General features: G+C 32.0%; 1 protein-coding gene across 2 annotated transcripts in view; it reads right to left on the reverse strand.

The window, feature by feature from the left end:
- Nucleotides 1-20425, reverse strand: part of LOC145246119 (uncharacterized) — a 222870-nt gene that overhangs the window by 20145 nt on the left and 182300 nt on the right. For both annotated transcript variants that reach the window (XM_080107958.1, XM_080107957.1), the window contains exons 3-4: nucleotides 9505-9919; nucleotides 4741-4929 (exon numbers count right to left, since the gene is read on the reverse strand). In XM_080107958.1, coding sequence (XP_079964084.1) covers nucleotides 4741-4929; nucleotides 9505-9919 — 604 coding nt within the window. The remainder of the gene's footprint in view (nucleotides 1-4740; nucleotides 4930-9504; nucleotides 9920-20425) is intronic.

Here is a 20425-nt window from a genome sequence, read left to right on the forward strand (position 1 = left end):
GTATTTAATACTAAATTTTGTATTTAATACTAAATTTTGTATTTAATACCAAATTTTGTATTTAATACTAAATTTTGTATTTAATACTAAATTTTGTATCTAATACCAAATTTTGTATTTAATACTAAATTTTGTATTTAATACTAAATTTTGTATTTAATACCAAATTTTGTATTTAATACTAAATTTTGTATCTAATACCAAATTTTGTATTTAATACTAAATTTTGTATTTAATACTAAATTTTGTATTTAATACCAAATTTTGTATTTAATACTAAATTTTGTATCTAATACCAAATTTTGTATTTAATACTAAATTTTGTATTTAATACTAAATTTTGTATTTAATACCAAATTTTGTATTTAATACTAAATTTTGTATTTAATACTAAATTTTGTATCTAATACCAAATTTTGTATTTAATACTAAATTTTGTATTTAATACTAAATTTTGTATTTAATACCAAATTTTGTATTTAATACTAAATTTTGTATCTAATACCAAATTTTGTATTTAATACTAAATTTTGTATTTAATACTAAATTTTGTATTTAATACCAAATTTTGTATTTAATACTAAATTTTGTATCTAATACCAAATTTTGTATTTAATACTAAATTTTGTATTTAATACTAAATTTTGTATTTAATACTAAATTTTGTATCTAATACTAAATTTTGTATTTAATACTAAATTTTGTATTTAATACTAAATTTTGTATTTAATACTAAATTTTGTATTTAATACTAAATTTTGTATTTAATACTAAATTTTGTATTTAATACTAAATTTTGTATTTAATACTAAATTTTGTATTTAATACTAAATTTTGTATTTAATACTAAATTTTGTATTTAATACTAAATTTTGTATTTAATACTAAATTTTGTATTTAATACTAAATTTTGTATTTAATACTAAATTTTGTATTTAATACTAAATTTTGTATTTAATACTAAATTTTGTATTTAATACTAAATTTTGTATTTAATACTAAATTTTGTATTTAATACTAAATTTTGTATTTAATACTAAATTTTGTATTTAATACTAAATTTTGTATTTAATACTAAATTTTGTATTTAATACTAAATTTTGTATTTAATACAAAATTTTGTATCTAATACCAAATTTTGTATTTAATACTAAATTAGAACACGAGGCAGGATCATCCTCTTTAATAAACTTTTTTAAAAAGGAGACTTTGTTTGTTTGGTCACACTGCACACCATAAATCAGGAGAATTCATCAACAAAATAATAGTTCCAGAAGCACTCCAAGACACCCAGGTGACCAGCTACAAAGCCAAAGGTATTTTTTTATTTCATTTTATTTTTTTTATTATTTCATTTTATTTTATTTTTTTTATTTTGGGAAAGAGGAGGCATTCACTAAAATGCTTACCTCAGGGGCTGGGGTTCGACATTTTCAAGCGGGGAAACACCTACTCAAACTTGACTTCTTTACTACATACAAGCTTGTTATTTTTATCCATTTTGATTCGCAAACCGTGAAATGTAATCTTTAAATCACAACTGATCTTGGCCTTCAATCGGTGCTTGAAGAACACAATCAGATCAGCAAAAGATTCAACCACTTGTATATTATTTTATTTTTCTGATCCTTTGAGATAAGGCTTCATAATTTGTGTCTTCATTTTCTGCAGACTGTTATCATCATTTGTTGTTTCGGCCAACTCATCCTCTGGCCTTCTTCAGGTGATTATCTGTGATGGGATAAAAATCCTGAGTCTTGTAATTGTATCCTCAGTAATTACTGCCTTCCATAGTTGTTGTACCACGTTTTTGGCCAACTAATTCTCTGGCTTGCTTTGGGCAGGATTGAAACCCCTATCTTCAGACAATGCTCACTGGGAACCGTAAAGATTCAACGCCTCTATCCACTGCACCACGGGCTCAGTTGGATTTTTTGGTCTTAAAAATCAAGTTTGAATTCTTACCTGGTTATCCACTGTAGGGTCCGGGTTAGGGTTAGGGTTAGGGTTAGGGTTATCTACTGTAGGGTCCGTACCGGATGGTATATTTTTTTAATTTTTAAAATTTTAAAATTGCTATACATCTTATGAGATGACTGACTAAAGCCTGATTGGCACAGCTGATGAATTTCAAAAATGCAATCTGGACGTGAAGATACTTAAGAAGAACAATGTGCAAGCATCAAGACAGTTCCTCACCCTCCCTATAGTCCATACCTTGCTCCTTGTGACTTTTGCTTATTCCCTAAGCTCAAGGAAAAGCTTAGAGGCTGTCGTTATGAGATAATTGAGGAGATGAAAGAAGCAGTGATGAGGGTCATTGACACACAAAAGGACTTCCATGGGGCCTTCCAGAAGTTGTTGGAACGGTACAACAAATGCGTTGCAGCCGGAGGAGATTACTTCAAAGGGGACTAGAGTTTCATGTGTGTACTATCAATAAAAGTGCTTACATGAAAACAGTCTGAAAACTTATTGAAGGCACCCTCTAACTCTTGAATTCTTATCTGGTTATCCACTGTAGGGTCCGTACTGGATGGTATATTTTTTTTTATTTTTTTATTTTTCTTTTATTTCTGGGAACTTTTGAAATTTATGCATTCGTTTTTTTTTTTTTTTTTTTTTTTGCAAACTGTTATCCTCATCTTCATAGTGATTTGAAGATGACAATCCGAAAAAAAAAAAATGTACGAATTATGAAACCTCATTTCAAAGGATTCCAAAAATAAAAGAATAAAAATAAAACCATTCAGTAGGGACTCGACAACCGAAGACCAGATAAGAACACAAAATTGGATTAATAAGACCATAAAATTCACCCTTGATTGCTCGTCGGGGCTCAGGGCACAGTTAATAGAGATATTGAACCTCTACGATTTCAGGTGAGCACTGTCAGAAGATAACGGTTTCAATCCCACCCAAAGCAGGCCAGAGGTTTAGTTGACCAAAAACGTGGTGAGACAGCAACAACTATGGAAGGCAGTAATTATTGAGCATAGAATTACAAGGCACGCTATTCTTATCCTGTTGCGGTTAATCACCTGAAGAAGGCCAGAGGATGAGTTGGTCGAAACGTAGTGAAACAACAACCATGAAGTCGGCTCAACCCATCCTGGGTCAAGTCAAGTCAATGCTTCCAAATGAATGACGTGTCTTTTTATATTTGGAAAACTCGAAATGTTCTTCGCTCATTTGGAAATTAGAATTTTCAATTCTTTACGTAAATCTAAAATGAATTGTTCAGAATTAAACTTAATTAAAAATAAAAAAAGTACAAAAATTCATTATGATGAGTGGAATCATTCCAGAGTGAAAATGACATATTCCAAAAATCACATAAATTGATCAAGAAGTTTTACTTTTTAATTAAGAGAATCAAATTTTATGACAAAGCAAGTGTTTTGAATTGCCATATATATAAACTTCACCTGTCTGTTTAAATGTATGTATGTATGTATATATTATGTATGTATGTATGTATGTATTATGTATGTATGTATGTATGTATGTATGTATTTATGTATGTCTCACAAAAACTTTCGACAGAGGCGACAGATTTTAACGACATTGGTATCGTTTTGAAGCTCGACGCTTCAAACCGCAAATATCGAAAGATTGACCCAAAACATTAATTTCTTCACCCTAAACTTGGCCGTTTTGTACAAGGATGGGTCAATTTTTTTCACCGACATTTTAGCAAGTCATCGTCACCGTTGGATTGACTTTGGTTAATTTTAACCCTTTTGACTTTCGGTCACGTCATGGAGACATCGGTTAAGATGTCAGATTTTCTTTCACTTTTTTCTTCCTTTGCGGCATGGGTTCAAGCTAGCCTGCCTCTTAGCACTTTTTTTTTTTTGTTTTTGCTCAACACACCTCTAACCCCCCGGGAAACAGCGGGCACCCAGGCTAGCCTATAATATAAATCTTACCTGTCTGTTTAAATGTATGTATGTATGCATGAATGCCTAAAATTTTTGACAGAGGTGACGAATTTTCACGAAATCAGTATCATTTTGAAGCCCGACCTTTCGGATGATAAATATTGAAAAATTGGTTAAAAACATTAATTCCTTCACTCTCGACTGGGCACTTTTCTACAAGGAGGGGGTCGCCTTTTCCACCGATATTTTTGAAAGTTATCCCCTCTTTTCGATTAACTAGCCTTAATTTAAACATTCGCCACTTCCGGTTTGACAATGAACGCAACGGCAAGATGTCACTTTTTTTTTTTCACATTCTTTTCCTCCTTTGTGGTACAGATTGGAGCCTGCCTGCCTATTATCACTTTTTTTTTTTTTTTTTGCTCAACACATCTCCAAACACCCAGGCAACGCCGGGCACCCAGGATAGTGTTTAATAAGGATGAGACAACTCAATTCGAACTACGGAGATCAAAATCAGCCTTGTAATGGCTATAACTTACTATTAAAATCGCTAAAAATAATAAAAAAAATGATTTTCTATATATAAAAAAAAAGACTATTTCATTAATTTAAGTGAGTTTTGGAATATGACATTTTTGTCCATCATAAAGATTTTTCTGTATTTTTGGTTTTTTTTTTTATTTTAGTTAATTAAAAAAAAAGGACTACTTCATTAATTTAAGTGAGTTTTGGAATATGACATCTTTGTTCCATCATAAAGATTTTTCTGTATTTTGTTTATTTTTTTATTTTAGTTAATTAGGTTGAATTCTTGGTAGGAACAAATTAATTTTCAAAAAGAAGAAAGTTTTACCTGTTGTAGTTTCAGTTAGTTCTGTTGTGGTGTCTTCAGAAGTTTCGCCATTTTGTGTAGAGGTCATCGGCATCACCGTGCTCACTTCATCGGAAGGTTCAATAATAATATCCGCACATGCCTTGAACTCTTCTTGCTTTCCACATCCGACACAAGAGTAGCCGTTTTCGTCAGTTCCCCAACTATTTCCTGGAAAATAATTATACATACATAAAATAAAAAGCCAAAAAAAAAATCTTTTTTTAAATTATGAAACGGTGTTTGTGTGGATCAGTTATCTTTGAAAACAACGCATTTCAGGTGAAAACATTATTTACTTACGTATTATGTCGAAATTAGTATAAACTCCAAAAATTATGAAAAATGATCCAGTAGAAGTAGTGCTTGATAAAAGGTGACACATTAGTTTGTTTAGTTTTCTCCCACTTTCAAGAACATAGACACCAGGGTTGCAAAGTAGGACTGAGAGGTCAGCACCCCAAAGAGGGGCACTCTGACCTGCAAAACTGCCTGGGCAGCTCCATCAGCATTCCCCGGTAGATCGTCTCAGGTGATTAGCAGCAAACTAGCCCCTTCTCAAAGAGAGAAGACAAGGTCTGGGAGATTGGACCTCCTAGAACTGCACAGAACTAAACTCCCATCGCAAAATCAACAGAGACTGGATCATTATAGGAATAGTCTAATCTGTTGATTTTGGGGGGGGCCAAGGATAAAGATCTCTTATTGATTCTAAGCAATGATGAGCCTGGCTAATATACATTTTGTCGCCAAGTGGGTTTGTCAGGGATATGTACGTCGAGAGTGCACAAAAGTCTGGAAGAGGACTTTTGTGGGGCCTTCCAGAAATTGTTGGAACGGTACAACAAATGCACTGCAGCCGGAGGAGATTACTTCGAAGAGGACTAGAGTTTCATGTGTGTACTATCAATAAAAGTACTTATTGAAGGCATCCTTTAACTAAATCTTCTCAATAAGAAGTGCAGTCATCCAACTACTAAGAGCCAGATGTCTAACATTCAGAGTCTGAGTGGAGAGTTAGACAGTTGTCTGTCAGTCATGGAACCCTTTTGACTAACCGATTAGAGTGACGTAGAAATAACAGAGAAAGGCGTCTAACTCTGAGAATGCGGAAACAAATGTTACATGTGAAAATAATAACTTTGCCAACTGGTGTTTCTTCGGAGGAAAGTGTTTTCAGTTTCAGGACAAAGTACTATTCAACAAGGTATGTGTCCCTTTGTATGCTGTTCCACAAACAAAGATGTCTATTCATTCTTTTTTTAAGAGAACTGTCCCTTGTACATCATTGTCCATGTTAGGTGAACTGTTAGTTTAATATCTAAGAATTGACATGCACGCACATGCACCCATTAGATGACACAAGTCTGATTTTGGGGGCCAGGATAGGCGACACATTAATATTAAAAAAATTTTTTATCCACTTTTAAAAAATCTCACACGATACATTTATTTCATTATTTCTGCAATCAAACTGTGCCACAGCTCACACAAACCATGAAAGTCACTGACTAGAAATCTTAGACTCGAGTTTCTTGTGAGTTCATCAGTAAGAACTTATCCAAATTTAGGAATTGAAACACGTGTCACTTGTATGTGAGACAAATACTCTGCCACCTGAGCCACTTTGGCACACACAAGAAAGTCCACTGTGAAAATTGTCGTAGATTCTTGAAAATCCATTATGTTATTGCCATACATCTTATGAGATGACTGGCCAATTTCTATGGTTTCAGGTTCAAATGAACAGCTAAAACAGTAATTGGAATACAGCCTACTAAAGCCTGATTGTCACAGCTGATGAATTTCAAAAATGCAATCTAGACATGAGGATACTTAAGAAGAACGATATGCAATAAAATTCTGTTTTAAACTTGGAAAAAATGCCATAGAAACGTATGGAATACTTCAGACTGCTTTTGGACTATCTTGCATGAATCGGGCATCAGTTTTTGAGTGGCATAAGAGATTCAAGAAAGGCAGGGAGTCTAAGAGATAATGAGATGTGTGGGAGGAGTAAGGAAGTCAGAACACTAACGTTGATTGGCCAAATAAATAATTTCATGAATAAAGACCGTCATATGTCTACAGAAACAATGTGCATAGTTTGATGTTGGTGTGGGAACTGTATGCACAATTATTCATGAGGAACTGAAGATGTGGAAGAATTATGCAAATTTTTTCCTAAAGGTGTTCAGAGAAGATCACAAATTATTTGAGCAAGATAGACATCAAGACAGTTCCTCACCCTCCCTAGTCCATACCTTGCTCCCTGTGACTTTTGGTTATTCCCTAAGCTCAAGGAAAAGCTTAGAAGCTGTCGTTATGAGATAATTGAGGAGATGGAAGAGGCTGTGATGAGCGTCATTGACAAGCTCACACAAAAGGACTTCCATGGGGCCTTCCAGAAGTTGTTGGAATGGTACAACAAATGCATTGCAGCCGGAGGAGATTACTTCAAAGAGGACTATAGTTTCATGTGTGTACTATCAATAAAAGTGCTCACATGAAAAAAGTCTGAAAACTTAGTGAAGGCACCCTCTAACTACATCTTCTCAATAAGAAGTGTAGTCATCCAACTACTAAGAGCCTAGGCCAGTTGTCTCACATTCTAAAAGCTAATATATTTATCTTCCTTTGCTAAAAAAAATCACCAAGGCCTAAAGGCCACTCAAGGATAAGAGTAAACGAGTTTATTAGTTGGACAGTGAGACAACTGCATGATAATCAGTAATGACGATGGAAAGTGGGCAGAATATTATTATACAAGAGGACGGCTCAACTAGAATTTGTTTACATTGGACTTGAAAACGGCCATACTGTAGTTATCTAGGAAGCAAACCTACAGTATTGTGTTCCACAGATGAGTATTAGAACTAGGGCAATTATTTTATCGCTCCATTCTGGATTATTAACTAGCCTATGTGCCAGGCGTTGCCCGGATGTTTGGAGGTGTGTGTTGAGCAAAAGAAAAAAAAAAGTGATAGCAGGCTCAAACCCAGGGGGAAAGGAAGTAAAAAACAAAAAAGCAAAACTGGATTCGAATCGGCAGTTCTCGGTGGTTTCTGAAAAGCGATGTAAACGTTTGGTCAATGTCGGCTTTTTAGCATCATATCAAACAATTGCTTTCGTCTGGACACTCCCCTAATAAACGGGGAGCTGGTTTTCCCCAAAGTTGGGTAAAAACAAACAAACAAACCGAGTTATTGACCTCATTTAAAACTGTCCAGCAGAAAATGTTAACTGCTGAATAGCTATTGTTTACATCGTCGTAACACTTGCAGAAAATGTTAACTCCACGATTTCCACTTGACCTTATTAAGTTAAGTGCGGACACCTGTAGTGGACTGGTGGATACATTATACATTATATATTATATATTATATATTATATATTATACATTATATATTATACATTATATATTATATATTATACATTATATATTATATATTACATATTATACATTATATATTATATATTATATATTATACATTATATATTATATATTATATATTATATATTATACATTATATATTATATATTATATATTATATATTATACATTATATATTATATATTATATATTATACATTATATATTATATATTATATATTATACATTATATATTATATATTATATATTATACATTATATATTATATATTATACATTATATATTATACATTATATATTATATATTATATATTATATATTATATATTATACATATCCCCCAGTTGTACAAAATAGGAGAAATGATTTGAATTTGGAAAGGAAAAATAAATTGCTTTGAGGAAGGAACGAAGAACGCGTTTACTTGAATTAAACGAACAGGAATTTATTTCGTGAAGAAACAAATGAAAGAAAAGGGTACAACACGTGTTCATATCCGCGTTCGTCTCTCGCTGTTTACTGGTGAGAAGGAGAAAGTCTATTGTTGCAGAGAGAGAAAGAGAGAAAGTCAATCCAGTTTGGTGTGCGTCTCTCGCTGTTAGCTGGTGAGGAGGAAAGTGTATTGTAGTATAGAGAGAGAATGAGAAAAAGTCAATCCAGGCCATGGAGATGGAAAACGTATAAAGTGTACGTACGGTCTGTTAGCTCGTGCCCCATACATAGTAGCAGGGGACGTGACGCACGTGCCTCCCGAAAGGGAGGCGGCTGGTTCGTTGAACCTCTCAACCCGAGAGCTGGTCCTAAAAGAAAGAAGCCACTTATTGCTCTTTGTTTTATACTTGTTTCCGGTGGTATTTGCACATGTGCGGATTTCCATTGAAAGGAAGTGACGTCGTCCATCTGTGTACATACGTGTGCGCATGTGTGAGTACATGTGTGTACGTTAGCGTGTGTGTATATACACGTGAATGTGAGTGTATGTACGCGAACGTGAATATATGTACGTGTGTGGGCGTGCGCACGTATGTTTGTGTGCGCGTATGCATATGACAAGTAATATAGCTTTAGATGTGAACGCGTGTTTTTGTGTGAGACTAGGAAAGGCTTCCACACACCTGTCAATTGTCTTCCTACTTAAATAAATTCAAACGTCTTTCAGTGACTCTTTCTTGCTGGCCGATTGGTTAATGTGTCATGCTTTTTTTTTTCACATTTTATTTTCCGACTTCACCTCAGGGCTTCGGGTTCGATCCTACCTACCTACCAAAACTTTTTTTAAACCCCCTTCCCCCATGTTTCTCATCTGGGTAACGCCGAGTACCCTCGCTAGTAAAGAATAAAAGAAGGTGTTCATTACCAGTTTTGTATCTCCACTGGAAGAGACACTTTTTGCAATGAAGATCAACGGGTAATTTCACACTGGCATTGTAGTAACCAATATTAGTTGAATTTAAGTAAAACTTTGTTCCTTGTCCATTTTCCGTGCGTAAAAGATGTTTATCGAGACATGCCTGCGACACTTCAACCATTTTGCCCGCTGTATCCAATTCAAGATCACCAGCTTCCGGATTATCATACGGACAGACTCTAAACTCGAAAAATCCTCCATGATTGGCAGTCAATTGTACTACGGCAGTGACGATCTCACCAGCTTTGAAAGTTGCTGTCACATAGCCACTGTAGAAAGGTCCGCCCCTTTCATGTGCACGGGGTATTGGGTCCCAAACATCTCCACAAACACCACATTTACCATTATATGTTTCATGAAGTACCTGAAAAAAGAAATAAAGATATAAGCATTGTAAAAAAATATCTTCAAAATACAAAAGTGTGCGTCCTCGACTTTGATTTTCGTATATACAAACGATATATTTATGGAAAAACATAAGAATGTGTGTGTGTGAGTCAGTGGCGTACCTATGTAAAATGGCGCCAATGGCAAAGTTTGAATGTGCGCCCCTTCTTAATAATTTATACCTTAGATATACCTAACCTACATAATATTATAATACAGGCACAATTTTAACGAAAGATAAACCATGAAATGAATGTTTTAATAAAGTAATTATATGGTTATTCTTGCTTTAAGCGCCCATGTCAGAGTGGTGCCCATGGCACGGGCCATGCCTGCCATACCCTAGATACGCCACTGGTGTGAGTACATGTGTTCTGGAATGTTCACTAATGTTGTTGGTGAGATAGTTACTAGAGTGGTAGAGTGATCCAACCATTTTACCAACGATCTTGGTAACAGATTTGATGTATATGTTCCATTTCAGATCAGGAGTGAAGGTCAGTCCCACCAGAGGCTTTTAAAGACATGGCGCTCTCTCAAGACGAAAGCTATTAATTTAAGTTAGGGGTGTGGTGGTGGGGGCTATACCCAAACAAAACGATGAGATAGAAAATTAATTATTACTGAAAATAATTTTCGAAGAAATTAGCAATTTTAGCTTACATAATATACAGAGATTGGTTATATTAGCAAGGGAGGTAATTCATTTTTGAAAACTGTCAAAAACTTGGGCCAATTTTGGAGAATGTTTTGAAATGAACTTGCATACATTGAATTAGCAGGGTATTTACTTTTTTGTGGCTAATAAAAAATTCCAAATGAGGTCGGTGGGGGAGGAGGAAACGCAAACTATGAGTTATAAATTTTGTTCATTTTGTTATTTTGATTTTCATAAATCCTTCTTTATAAACCTTACAAAATATGAGTTATTTTCCTTGTATTTATGTCACATGTATAAAGGATAAATATGTATGTTCTCGACTCCGACATTAAAATAAGAAAAACCATAATACCGATTTACATATATACAAACAATACATTTATAATGAACAATGGAAATAACATAACTGCATGTGTGTGTGTGTGTGTGTGTGTGTGTGTGTGTGTGTGTGTGTGTGTGTGTGTGTGTGTCTAGAAGTGTAAGCCATGTTTAGTTTCAGAACAGTTTCAGATGGTTCGTTGTTCTAAACAAGTTTGGAGAGGTGACTGGTTTGCAGTAGACAGAACAGTTTCCGATGGTTCGCTGTTACACACAAGTCCTGAGAGGTGACTTGTTTGCAGTAGACAGTTCCACAGAGCAAAATATTCTAACCGTGTCGAGACGAAAAAAAACAAAAACACGTGGAATTGCTACAGAAAAGGTTTAATATTTATGGAGCAATTTTGGTTTCTGATTGGTTGGTAGCAGAACGTGAATTAATTTGATTCGTCAGTTCCTAGCAGCATCGTTTATAAATAGAATCGTCCGACTGTTTGGGATCATACTCCATTATAAATCTTTTATGATGGGATGTGTCTCCTAGTGGCTTCAGCTGCAGGGAGACAGGGTAGTACTCGTCAAGGATTCGTTACTTGACACTCAGCTCAACAGGTGTGCAACATTTAGCTGATGTGGGCAGCATTTAAATAACTACCCCATTATATATCCAAAATATTGCAACATTGTGTGTACACGCATGATCAAGCATAGTTCTGAAATGTTCATTAATTATTGTTGGTGAAATGAATTCAATTGTTCATTGCAGTTAATTAATTTTTATTGTTGGTGAAATGAATTCAATTGTTAATTGCAGTTCATTAATTTTTATAGTTGGTGAAATGAATTCAATTGTTCATTGCAGTTCATTAATTTTAATTGTTGGTGAAATGAATTCAATTGTTCATTGCAGTTAATTAATTATTGTTGGTGAAATGAATTCAATTGTTCATTGCAGTTCATTAATTTTAATTGTTGGTGAAATGAATTCAATTGTTCATTGCAGTTAATTAATTTTTATTGTTGGTGAAATGAATTCAATTGTTCATTGCAGTTAATTAATTTTTATTGTTGGTGAAATGAATTCAATTGTTCATTGCAGTTAATTAATTTTTATTGTTGGTGAAATGAATTCAATTGTTCATTGCAGTTCATTAATTTTAATTGTTGGTGAAATGAATTCAATTGTTCATTGCAGTTAATTAATTATTGTTGGTGAAATGAATTCAATTGTTCATTGCAGTTCATTAATTTTTATTGTTGGTGAAATGAATTCAATTGTTCATTGCAGTTAATTAATTTTTATTGTTGGTGAAATGAATTCAATTGTTAATTGCAGTTCATTAATTTTTATTGTTGGTGAAATGAATTCAATTGTTAATTGCAGTTCATTAATTTTTATTGTTGGTGAAATGAATTCAATTGTTCATTGCAGTTAATTAATTTTTATTGTTGGTGAAATGAATTCAATTGTTCATTGCAGTTAATTAATTTTTATTGTTGGTGAAATGAATTCAATTGTTAATTGCAGTTCATTAATTTTTATAGTTGGTGAAATAAATTCAATTGTTCATTGCAGTTCATTAATTTTAATTGTTGGTGAAATGAATTCAATTGTTCATTGCAGTTAATTAATTATTGTTGGTGAAATGAATTCAATTGTTCATTGCAGTTCATTAATTTTTATTGTTGGTGAAATGAATTCAATTGTTCATTGCAGTTAATTAATTTTTATTGTTGGTGAAATGAATTCAATTGTTCATTGCAGTTCATTAATTTTTATTGTTGGTGAAATGAATTCAATTGTTAATTGCAGTTCATTAATTTTTATTGTTGGTGAAATGAATTCAATTGTTCATTGCAGTTAATTAATTTTTATTGTTGGTGAAATGAATTCAATTGTTCATTGCAGTTAATTAATTTTTATTGTTGGTGAAATGAATTCAATTGTTCATTGCAGTTCATTAATTTTTATTGTTGGTGAAATGAATTCAATTGTTCATTGCAGTTCATTAATTTTTATTGTTGGTGAAATGAATTCAATTGTTAATTGCAGTTCATTAATTTTTATTGTTGGTGACATGAATTCAATTGTTCATTGCAGTTAATTAATTTTTATTGTTGGTGAAATGAATTCAATTGTTCATTGCAGTTCATTAATTTTTATTGTTGGTGAAATGAATTCAATTGTTCATTGCAGTTAATTAATTTTTATTGATGGTGAAATGAATTCAATTGTTCATTGCAGTTCATTAATTTTTATTGTTGGTGAAATGAATTCAATTGTTCATTGCAGTGAATTAATTTTTATTGTTGGTGAAATGAATTCAATTTTTCATTGCAGTTCATTAATTTTTATTGTTGGTGAAATGAATTCAATTGTTCATTGCAGTTCATTAATTTTTATTGTTGGTGAAATGAATTCAATTGTTCATTGCAGTTAATTAATTTTTATTGTTGGTGAAATGAATTCAATTGTTCATTGCAGTTAATTAATTTTTATTGTTGGTGAAATGAATTCAATTGTTAATTGCAGTTCATTAATTTTTATTGTTGGTGAAATGAATTCAATTGTTCATTGCAGGTCATTAATTTTTATTGTTGGTGAAATGAATTCAATTGTTCATTGCAGTTCATTAATTTTTATTGTTGGTGAAATGAATTCAATTGTTCATTGCAGTTAATTAATTTTTATTGTTGGTGAAATGAATTCAATTGTTCATTGCAGTTAATTAATTTTTATTGTTGGTGAAATGAATTCAATTGTTCATTGCAGTTAATTAATTTTTATTGTTGGTGAAATGAATTCAATTGTTCATTGCAGTTCATTAATTTTTATTGTTGGTGAAATGAATTCAATTGTTCATTGCAGTTCATTAATTTTTATTGTTGGTGAAATGAATTCAATTGTTAATTGCAGTTCATTAATTTTTATTGTTGGTGAAATGAATTCAATTGTTCATTGCAGTTAATTAATTTTTATTGTTGGTGAAATGAATTCAATTGTTCATTGCAGTTCATTAATTTTTATTGTTGGTGAAATGAATTCAATTGTTCATTGCAGTTAATTAATTTTTATTGATGGTGAAATGAATTCAATTGTTCATTGCAGTTCATTAATTTTTATTGTTGATGAAATGAATTCAATTGTTCATTGCAGTAAATTAATTTTTATTGTTGGTGAAATGAATTCAATTGTTCATTGCAGTTAATTAATTTTTATTGTTGGTGAAATGAATTCAATTGTTAATTGCAGTTCATTAATTTTTATTGTTGGTGAAATGAATTCAATTGTTCATTGCAGTTCATTAATTTTTATTGTTGGTGAAATGAATTCAATTGTTCATTGCAGTTCATTAATTTTTATTGTTGATGAAATGAATTCAATTGTTCATTGCAGTTAATTAATTATTGTTGGTGAAATGAATTCAATTGTTCATTGCAGTTCATTAATTTTTATTGTTGGTGAAATGAATTCAATTGTTCATTGCAGTTCATTAATTTTTATTGTTGATGAAATGAATTCAATTGTTAATTGCAGTTCATTAATTTTTATTGTTGGTGAAATGAATTCAATTGTTCATTGCAGTTCATTAATTTTTATTGTTGGTGAAATGAATTCAATTGTTCATTGCTGTTAATTAATTTTTATTGATGGTGAAATGAATTCAATTGTTCATTGCAGTTCATTAATTTTTATTGTTGATGAAATGAATTCAATTGTTCATTGCAGTAAATTAATTTTTATTGTTGGTGAAATGAATTCAATTGTTCATTGCAGTAAATTAATTTTTATTGTTGGTGAAATGAATTCAATTGTTCATTGCAGTTCATTAATTTTTATTGTTGGTGAAATGAATTCAATTGTTCATTGCAGTTCATTAATTTTTATTGTTGGTGAAATGAATTCAATTGTTCATTGCAGTTCATTAATTTTTATTGTTGGTGAAATGAATTCAATTGTTCATTGCAGTTAATTAATTATTGTTGGTGAAATGAATTCAATTGTTCATTGCAGTTCATTAATTTTTATTGTTGGTGAAATGAATTCAATTGTTCATTGCAGTTAATTAATTTTTATTGTTGGTGAAATGAATTCAATTGTTAATTGCAGTTCATTAATTTTTATTGTTGGTGAAATGAATTCAATTGTTCATTGCAGTTCATTAATTTTTATTGTTGGTGAAATGAATTCAATTGTTCATTGCAGTTAATAATTTTTATTGTTGGTGAAATGAATTCAATTGTTCATTGAAGTTCATTAATTTTTATTGTTGGTGAAATGAATTCAATTGTTCATTGCAGTTCATTAATTTTTATTGTTGGTGAAATGAATTCAATTGTTCATTGCAGTTAATTAATTTTTATTGTTGGTGAAATGAATTCAATTGTTCATTGCAGTTAATTAATTTTTATTGTTGGTGAAATGAATTCAATTGTTCATTGCAGTTAATTAATTTTTATTGTTGGTGAAATGAATTCAATTGTTCATTGCAGTTCATTAATTTTTATTGTTGGTGAAATGAATTCAATTGTTCATTGCAGTTCATTAATTTTTATTGTTGGTGAAATGAATTCAATTGTTAATTGCAGTTCATTAATTTTTATTGTTGGTGAAATGAATTCAATTGTTCATTGCAGTTAATTAATTTTTATTGTTGGTGAAATGAATTCAATTGTTCATTGCAGTTCATTAATTTTTATTGTTGGTGAAATGAATTCAATTGTTCATTGCAGTTAATTAATTTTTATTGATGGTGAAATGAATTCAATTGTTCATTGCAGTTAATTAATTTTTATTGTTGGTGAAATGAATTCAATTGTTCATTGCAGTTAATTAATTTTTATTGTTGGTGAAATGAATTCAATTGTTCATTGCAGTTCATTAATTTTTATTGTTGGTGAAATGAATTCAATTGTTCATTGCAGTTCATTAATTTTTATTGTTGGTGAAATGAATTCAATTGTTCATTGCAGTTAATTAATTTTTATTGTTGGTGAAATGAATTCAATTGTTCATTGCAGTTAATTAATTTTTATTGTTGGTGAAATGAATTCAATTGTTAATTGCAGTTCATTAATTTTTATTGTTGGTGAAATGAATTCAATTGTTCATTGCAGGTCATTAATTTTTATTGTTGGTGAAATGAATTCAATTGTTCATTGCAGTTCATTAATTTTTATTGTTGGTGAAATGAATTCAATTGTTCATTGCAGTTAATTAATTTTTATTGTTGGTGAAATGAATTCAATTGTTCATTGCAGTTAATTAATTTTTATTGTTGGTGAAATGAATTCAATTGTTCATTGCAGTTAATTAATTTTTATTGTTGGTGAAATGAATTCAATTGTTCATTGCAGTTCATTAATTTTTATTGTTGGTGAAATGAATTCAATTGTTCATTGCAGTTCATTAATTTTTATTGTTGGTGAAATGAATTCAATTGTTAATTGCAGTTCATTAATTTTTATTGTTGGTGAAATGAATTCAATTGTTCATTGCAGTTAATTAATTTTTATTGTTGGTGAAATGAATTCAATTGTTCATTGCAGTTCATTAATTTTTATTGTTGGTGAAATGAATTCAATTGTTCATTGCAGTTAATTAATTTTTATTGATGGTGAAATGAATTCAATTGTTCATTGCAGTTAATTAATTTTTATTGTTGGTGAAATGAATTCAATTGTTCATTGCAGTTAATTAATTTTTATTGTTGGTGAAATGAATTCAATTGTTCATTGCAGTTCATTAATTTTTATTGTTGGTGAAATGAATTCAATTGTTCATTGCAGTTCATTAATTTTTATTGTTGGTGAAATGAATTCAATTGTTCATTGCAGTTAATTAATTTTTATTGTTGGTGAAATGAATTCAATTGTTCATTGCAGTTAATTAATTTTTATTGTTGGTGAAATGAATTCAATTGTTAATTGCAGTTCATTAATTTTTATTGTTGGTGAAATGAATTCAATTGTTCATTGCAGGTCATTAATTTTTATTGTTGGTGAAATGAATTCAATTGTTCATTGCAGTTCATTAATTTTTATTGTTGGTGAAATGAATTCAATTGTTCATTGCAGTTAATTAATTTTTATTGTTGGTGAAATGAATTCAATTGTTAATTGCAGTTAATTAATTTTTATTGTTGGTGAAATGAATTCAATTGTTCATTGCAGTTCATTAATTTTTATTGTTGGTGAAATGAATTCAATTGTTCATTGCAGTTCATTAATTTTTATTGTTGGTGAAATGAATTCAATTGTTCATTGCAGTTCATTAATTATTGTTGGTGAAATGAATTCAATTGTTCATTGCAGTTAATTAATTTTTATTGTTGGTGAAATGAATTCAATTGTTCATTGCAGTTAATTAATTTTTATTGTTGGTGAAATGAATTCAATTGTTCATTGCAGTTCATTAATGTTTATTGTTGGTGAAATGAATTCAATTGTTCATTGCAGTAAAAAGACTTGCATGTCACCAGGCAAAACTAGTTATGTAATAAAATTTTAAATTAACATCATTTTGTTGAGTCTAACATATGTAATCCAATTAACCAAAATTTCCACTACTAACGATTACTACATTTTCTCATTAACTTCTGTACACTCATTAACGCTTGTCGAGTGGCCTCCGGGCGTTGATAAGCGGCGCCTCCTTTGTAAAAACAAAAAACAACAAACAAAAAAAAAAACATGACGTTTCGCAAGGACCCATGGCGCAGTGGTTAGAGTACTAGGAAAAATCAATTGTAAAAGTGATATTCTCCTGAATGTTGAAGGTTCAATCCTCAGTGTCGGCGACCGAAATATACATTTGCGAATTACTTGGCTACCGGAACAAGAGCACGCTACCCCCATGAAGTAAATAAAGGGTTCTGCTCGAAATTCCGTCCAAATTCCCGAGTTCGACAGAAACATTTCCGAGTTCAACAAGATACACCTGAAGAAGGTTGGAGGTTATATCGACCGAAACGTTGTGAAAATCACACTCAAGATGAGAAGTAGTCAGATGAATAATTATACAAAAAAAACCCCATCTTTTTTACATGTTGGAATCTGCTGGACGACTTTTTGAGATTGACTACCAAACTTTGGGAGGGCTCCTTCTTGTGTGAGAGAGGTGCCAAGTTTTAGAGGGGTATCTTTTAGAGTATAGGTTATCAGGGGGTGAATTTACAACCCATTTATAGTTTTAACTTTTTCTTGTTTTTTTTACAATATTCAAGCCCATCATGAGTAAAAAAAAATACGATCATTCATAAATTTAATATGGATTCACATCCATCATCATAATTTTTTTTTTATTACATTTTTACCCCAAACAAGGCACATTGCCACTTTGGTGTAGGGGGTTACTATCAGGAGCAACAACTACTGTAATGTAGGGATTTGGGCAGCAAGATGTCGGTTCACGTTGCACTTGAACTTCTTCACGTCAATACAGTTGGGGAAGCAGGGACCTGGAATGGAATTCCAAAGTCTAGCGTTCTGGGGAAGAAACTACTGAAGTAGAAAGATTTTTTACATCTAGGGATCTCTACAGTGTTGGGGGGGGGGATTTTACAGCCTGTCGGGTCTGCCGAGGGTGTTCACATCGTGGGGGCACAAGTGCTTGCAGTTCGTTAGAGCATTCACCATTAAAATACTTGTAGAACAGGCAGAGGGATGCAACGTTCCGTCGATGGGACAGAGGCTGAAGCTTAAATGCCAGTTCAGGGCCTATCAGATTTGCGACTTTCTTTTGAACCTTGTCAAGGAGCGAGAGACTAGTAGCCGATGCACCAGCCCAAATATGACAGCAATACTCCATACATGGGCGAATGGTGGCCTTAAGAAAGGACCCAGTGTGTTACTTGTAGTAAAGTTTTAGCAAATGATTCTTTGAAACCAGCAAAGATGAAGCAACATTTGCAAAATGTTCATCCTCATCACAAAGACAAGAACAACAAAAAATTTTTTTGGACATCATGGTAATGCTCTCAAAAAGATGAAAACAAAAAAGTTACTGAAGCTCTATGTGTCGTATGTCGTAGCACTTGAAATAGCAGAGCAGTGCACTTTATTGAGAAAAGGCGAGAAACGGTGATGGGGGGGGGGGAATGACATTCTTACAAATGGTGAAAAGGCTGCATGGGCCAAGCAAGGTTGAGAACCTCTATTTTAGAAATTCCAATTTGAAGAAGGTATTTTTGGGACGAGCCAATTTTAGAGAAATACTAGCAGGTCACCAATTTTTTTTTTTTTTTGAACACCGCGGGAATGTTCTCAAAAAGATGAAGCTGTTTTCAACAGAAGATTTTAAAGAAGAAAATCAAAACATTACTGAAGCTTGAAATAGCAAAGCAGTTCACTTTTTGAGACAGGCAATCTTGGAAAAGACAGGAAATGGGAAGAGGATTATTTTCTTTTATATATATATAAAAGGCAAAATGTGTGTTTGCGTGTTAGTGTGTTTGTATGTGTGTGTGTGTGTGTGTGTTAGTGTGTTTGAGTGTTTGTGTGTTAGTGTGTTTGTGTGTTTGTGTGTGTTAGTATGTTAGAGTGTTTGTGTGCTAGTGTGTTAGTGTGTTTGTGTGTTAGTGTGTTTGTGTGTGTGTTTGTGTTAGTGTGTTAGAGTATTTGTGTGTTAGTTTGTTAGTATGTTTGCGTGTCAGTGTGTTTGTGTGTTTGTGTGTGTTTGTGTGTGTGTGTTAGTGTGTTTGTGTGTTTGTGTGTTAGTGTGTTTGTGTGTTTGTTTGTGTTTGTGTGTGTTTGTGTATGTTTGTGTGTTTGTGTGTGTGTGTGCATATTTTTGTATGTCTGGTAAACGCTTTTTTGGAGCAAGTTCTCCAGGGGGTTACTATGCCTTAGAACTTTTTATATACTCTTTAGATTATAATACCTACGATCTATGAAATGACGTCACAAATATCTTTTATTTCAGCGACTTTTATCTTACAAAATTTGTGCTGTGAATTCGTTTTCTCTACTACTGCTACTGCTATGGTGTGATAGTTGACCTAGAAAACCATACGCTGATGTTCAACCACCTGGGTTTTTAAATGCTTATTTTAAACCCTTCTAAAGTCTCTGCCTTCGTGGAATAATGCTACGTCATGAGTCTATTAATCTCAAGGTTTTGGGTTCGAGCCTAGCTCCTTCCCAAAACTTTTTTCGCTGTTTTTTTTTTTTTTTTTTTTTTTTTAAATATTTAAACAGGGTTATTACTTCATTTATTATTTTTGTTTTGATCTTCAAACACCCGGGCAACGTCGGGCACCCCCGCTAATCTATATATATAAAAGCCAAACGTCTGTGTGTATGTATGTATGTTTGTTTGTAACGCTAAAACTTTTGAAAGACGGAACCAAACTTGACAAATTTGGTATCATATCGAAGCCCCATCACCCGGATGACAAATATCGAAATTTCACGTCAAACGGACCACTAGAAGTTGGTCAACTGATCAGTTATCTTCGAGGGGGGCCCCCAAAAAACCTGTCATTATCTATATATATAAAAGAC

The sequence above is a fragment of the Euprymna scolopes genome, chromosome 23 (assembly GCF_053919585.1).
Source record: "Euprymna scolopes isolate OS-2025 chromosome 23, ASM5391958v1, whole genome shotgun sequence".
In the NCBI taxonomy this organism is placed as follows: Eukaryota; Metazoa; Mollusca; class Cephalopoda; order Sepiida; family Sepiolidae; genus Euprymna; species Euprymna scolopes.